Source organism: Trachurus japonicus, chromosome 18 (assembly GCF_045865225.1).
Source record: "Trachurus japonicus isolate A0001 chromosome 18, Traja_1.0".
Lineage (NCBI taxonomy): Eukaryota > Metazoa > Chordata > Actinopteri > Carangiformes > Carangidae > Trachurus > Trachurus japonicus.
Genome location: NC_140924.1, coordinates 12,852,961 through 12,856,344, shown reverse-complemented (window position 1 = coordinate 12,856,344; position 3,384 = coordinate 12,852,961). Strand labels below are relative to the sequence as shown.

The following is a 3,384-nucleotide window of genomic DNA, read 5'->3' as shown; positions in this document are numbered from 1 at the left end:
ACAATCATTGCCTTTTATGTATTGATAACAAATAATTCCATTTTATATGTCATTGCTTCCTTATTGCTGGTCGCCTGAGAATTTGATAATATTCTTCCTTAAAGCAGATATCAGTGGAATGTTTTTGTTAATATAAGTCCTAAATAGTCCTATTTTCCGTCAGCAATCACTTACATGAAGTATTTCAGCCTAAACACGAGTCTCTCCGTCACTCTGCTCTGCTGTAACCCGAGGAGAAAATTTTCCTTGTGGGATACAAGTGTTATCCAATGAGGGGAGAGAACGGCATGAAGGGCTGTGTGTGCAGCCAAGGGATGCGCGTGAATGTGGTGACGTAGCACGAGGACCAATTGATGCCTGACAAGGGCGGGGGCTGCTAACTCATGGTGCGTTCAAGGAAACTCGTACTTTGTGTTTTTCCTTCCTGTGAAGTCATACCAGTTCGATCTGGTACGAGTTCACGGGTCGGAAGTTACGAGTGGCCGTTATAGGGAACTTTCACAGACAACAGGACGGTAAAAACACGAGCTACGGGTTACCTGGAACGCTACCAAGTCGTAGTTGTGACTTGAAGCTGTAACTTACGGTTTCAAAAGCCTGCCTTGAACACAGCATTAGCCGAAACGGCCGTGCCGATGATATCTGCTTTAAGATAATGAAGCCTCATGTGAGATCACACGTTACACATTAACTGACAAACACAGTATAAGAGCAGCCAGAGGTGCGACATCAACAAATATCGGGAGCTTTGGAGACTGAGTGAACAACCTCGGAAGATGAATTCTGCCGTTTTGTGGTTCGTTTTGCCGTTCTGTGGCTTGATTTTGGCCCAGTATGAAGACAAGGCTGCTGAACAAGAATCACATAATGAAACACAGACATGTGACACTGACATGTGTGAGCTCCTGAGAGAGTTTGCCACCATGAAGCAGAAACTGCAAGCTGTGGAAACCAAGCTGAACAGCAGCGAGGCCCAGAGTCAGGAGCTGAGGAACCAAGGTAAAGTGAAGTTAGAGTGACACACACAAAAAAATAATTCATATGTTGCAAGAGGTGAAATGTGATGATTGATTAGTGTTTTATGTTACACAGTAACTACCAAGGTGGTGTTCAGTGCAGCATTGGGAGAAGGTGAGGTAGATGTTGGTCCTTTCAACACGGACGTAACTCTGGTTTACAAAAAGGTGACAACGAACATTGGTAACGCCTACAGTCCAATCACAGGTAAAACTCCTGCATCTTTGCTTCCTTCATTATTGAGTTAAGATTACTGAGTTTCAATATGATGTGTAAGTAGATTTAATCATTAAGTCAACAGAGTGACAGAACTATGACAGTTTGCATGTTAAATCTTAGACTTATTATAATAAGTTAGGAATTGTAGTGAATTAAAAAAAATCCAATAAGTTATTGTCATGGGTTTGTAGTGTGCGCAAGTAAAAAATAAATAAATAATAACATAATAATAACAATAACAATAACAATAACAATAACAATAACAATAACACACTGTTTAATAACACTGTTATTTCCAGGTGTCTTCACTGCACCTGTCTCAGGTGTTTATTACTTCAGCATCTTCTATCACGGTGGAAACTATGATGGGTCAATTCTGCGGCTGTTCAAGAATAATGACCTCATAGTCTTGACACATCACCACCCAACAGGCAAGAGAGGTCATAATGGAGGAAACGCAGTGACCCTGCAGCTGCAGAGAGGAGACGCCTTGTACGTTAAGTTGGATGCCCACACATATGTGTGGGCATCCAACCACCATACGACCTTCAATGGTTTTTTAATCAGTCGGATGTGAGACATGGAACTCCTCTTTAACATGACAGTAACAATTCTTATCATAGCAGCTGTTTATTTCTAACACCTTAACACTTAGGGTGAAGACCTAAATTTACAAGTATTGTGTGTTCAACTTGTGTTTATGGAGTTGAACAACTACGCTTCATACAGAAGGGGAAAAACTCTGTGTTTATTTCTAACACCTTTAAACGTAAGGTGAAGACTTGAGTTAGAAGTATTGTGTGTTCAACTGAGTTAAATAACTACGCTTAATACAGAAGGGGGAAAACATTAGCTCAGATCAGCTTATAATGTCATTATATTGATTTTGTATCTGTATGTCCTATGTCATTCAATAAGTCTCTGATTAAAATGTGTTGAAAACATGAAGCTGTCTCAGTTTATTTAATCATGCTTGAAGATCAGAGTCACAACACAATTTTTTTTTAGACTGACACTGTACTGGCCCTTGTTCTTGGCATTTTGCCCCCAAACGAGGGCAACGGTGGGTAGGTGTGATTGTGAGTGTGTGGGATGGATTGTCTCTGCATGTAGGCCCTGTGATGGACCAGGTGACCCGCAGTATAGCCAATAGATGGATGACAGTGTGAATGAATCACAGATGGTTGTAGTCGTCACTGCATCGTGATGTAGTCGGCCTTTAAACTCTTTATTTCTTTATTGACGACTCGTTGTCCCGTTCATGTTCCCACTAATTGTAGCATCCGAATGTTGCTGAGCTGCCAGACTGAAATCATCATCACTCTGCATTATTTATCATAATCTTTTTTTTTTCTTCTGTTTTCCTGAAACTAGCAAATGAGGATGTAGGAGGTAAAAGAGCAGACGGCAGAGCGAGAGAGAGGGAGGGAGAGAGAGAGAGAGAGAGGGAGAGAGGGAGAGAGAGAGAGCGTGGAGAGCCAGAGCAGAGAGTGGCAGCATTAGGCAGCTCTCACATCAGTGGATGCTGCTGACAGACACTCAGCGGCCGATGGATGGAGTGAGGAGCAAAACAGGAGATTCTCACCTTCCACGAGGACGAAGAAGAGGAAGAGAAGGAAAAGAAGGAAGAGAAAGAGTAGGAAGAGAAGGAGGAGGAGGAGAGGAGAGCTGATGTTCTGACCATTTTCACTGATGCTGGGAGCAGAGCAGCGTTAGTGCAGCTGCAGAGAGACGGTAAGTTACAGTACCGACACTCGTACCTGCAGGAATGAAAGTTAACGATGAGACTGAGCTGTCGTGATCATGAACAGGTGATGATGATGATGATGATGATGGTGATGGTTTGTGTGTGTGTGTGTGTGTGTGTGTGTGTGTGTGTGTGTGTGTGTACTGTAAATCCTCACTCCACCTGCAGCAACACAGATGTGTATTTAAAGTGAGAAATCCTCATCAGCTGTAGTGCACCTGTGTTTGTCCGACCTTCATCCTCTTGATGGCTGTTGAGTCTTTTTACATCACATCAGTCGCAACTAATCCCACTCTACTGTATCTGTAGAGTGGGATTATTAAACTGGGACTATTGAACTGTCCTGAGTGAGCAATCTGTCAACATTTATCATTACATTCAAATCTATTTTACGGAAAATA

At 42.3% G+C, this 3,384-nt stretch overlaps 1 protein-coding gene across 1 annotated transcript; it reads left to right on the top strand.

Annotated features, from left to right (window-relative positions):
- The first annotated feature begins 744 nt into the window (after positions 1–744).
- On the top strand, positions 745–1,856 carry LOC146968826 (complement C1q-like protein 3). The gene is made up of 3 exons (XM_085759227.1): positions 745–999; positions 1,093–1,224; positions 1,536–1,856. The coding sequence occupies exons 1-3, from the start codon at positions 777–779 to the stop codon at positions 1,811–1,813; spliced, it is 633 nt and encodes a 210-aa protein (XP_085615353.1). The 5' UTR covers positions 745–776; the 3' UTR covers positions 1,814–1,856.
- Positions 1,857–3,384: the final 1,528 nt, after the last annotated feature.

Coding starts and splice junctions, on each gene's coding strand:
- LOC146968826 (XM_085759227.1), top strand. CDS start 777: ATGAATTCTGCCGTTTTGTGGTTCGTTTTGCCGTTCTGTGGCTTGATT. Junction 1,000..1,092: donor TCAGGAGCTGAGGAACCAAG/GTAAAGTGAAGT, acceptor TATGTTACACAG/TAACTACCAAGGTGGTGTTC. Junction 1,225..1,535: donor CGCCTACAGTCCAATCACAG/GTAAAACTCCTG, acceptor TGTTATTTCCAG/GTGTCTTCACTGCACCTGTC.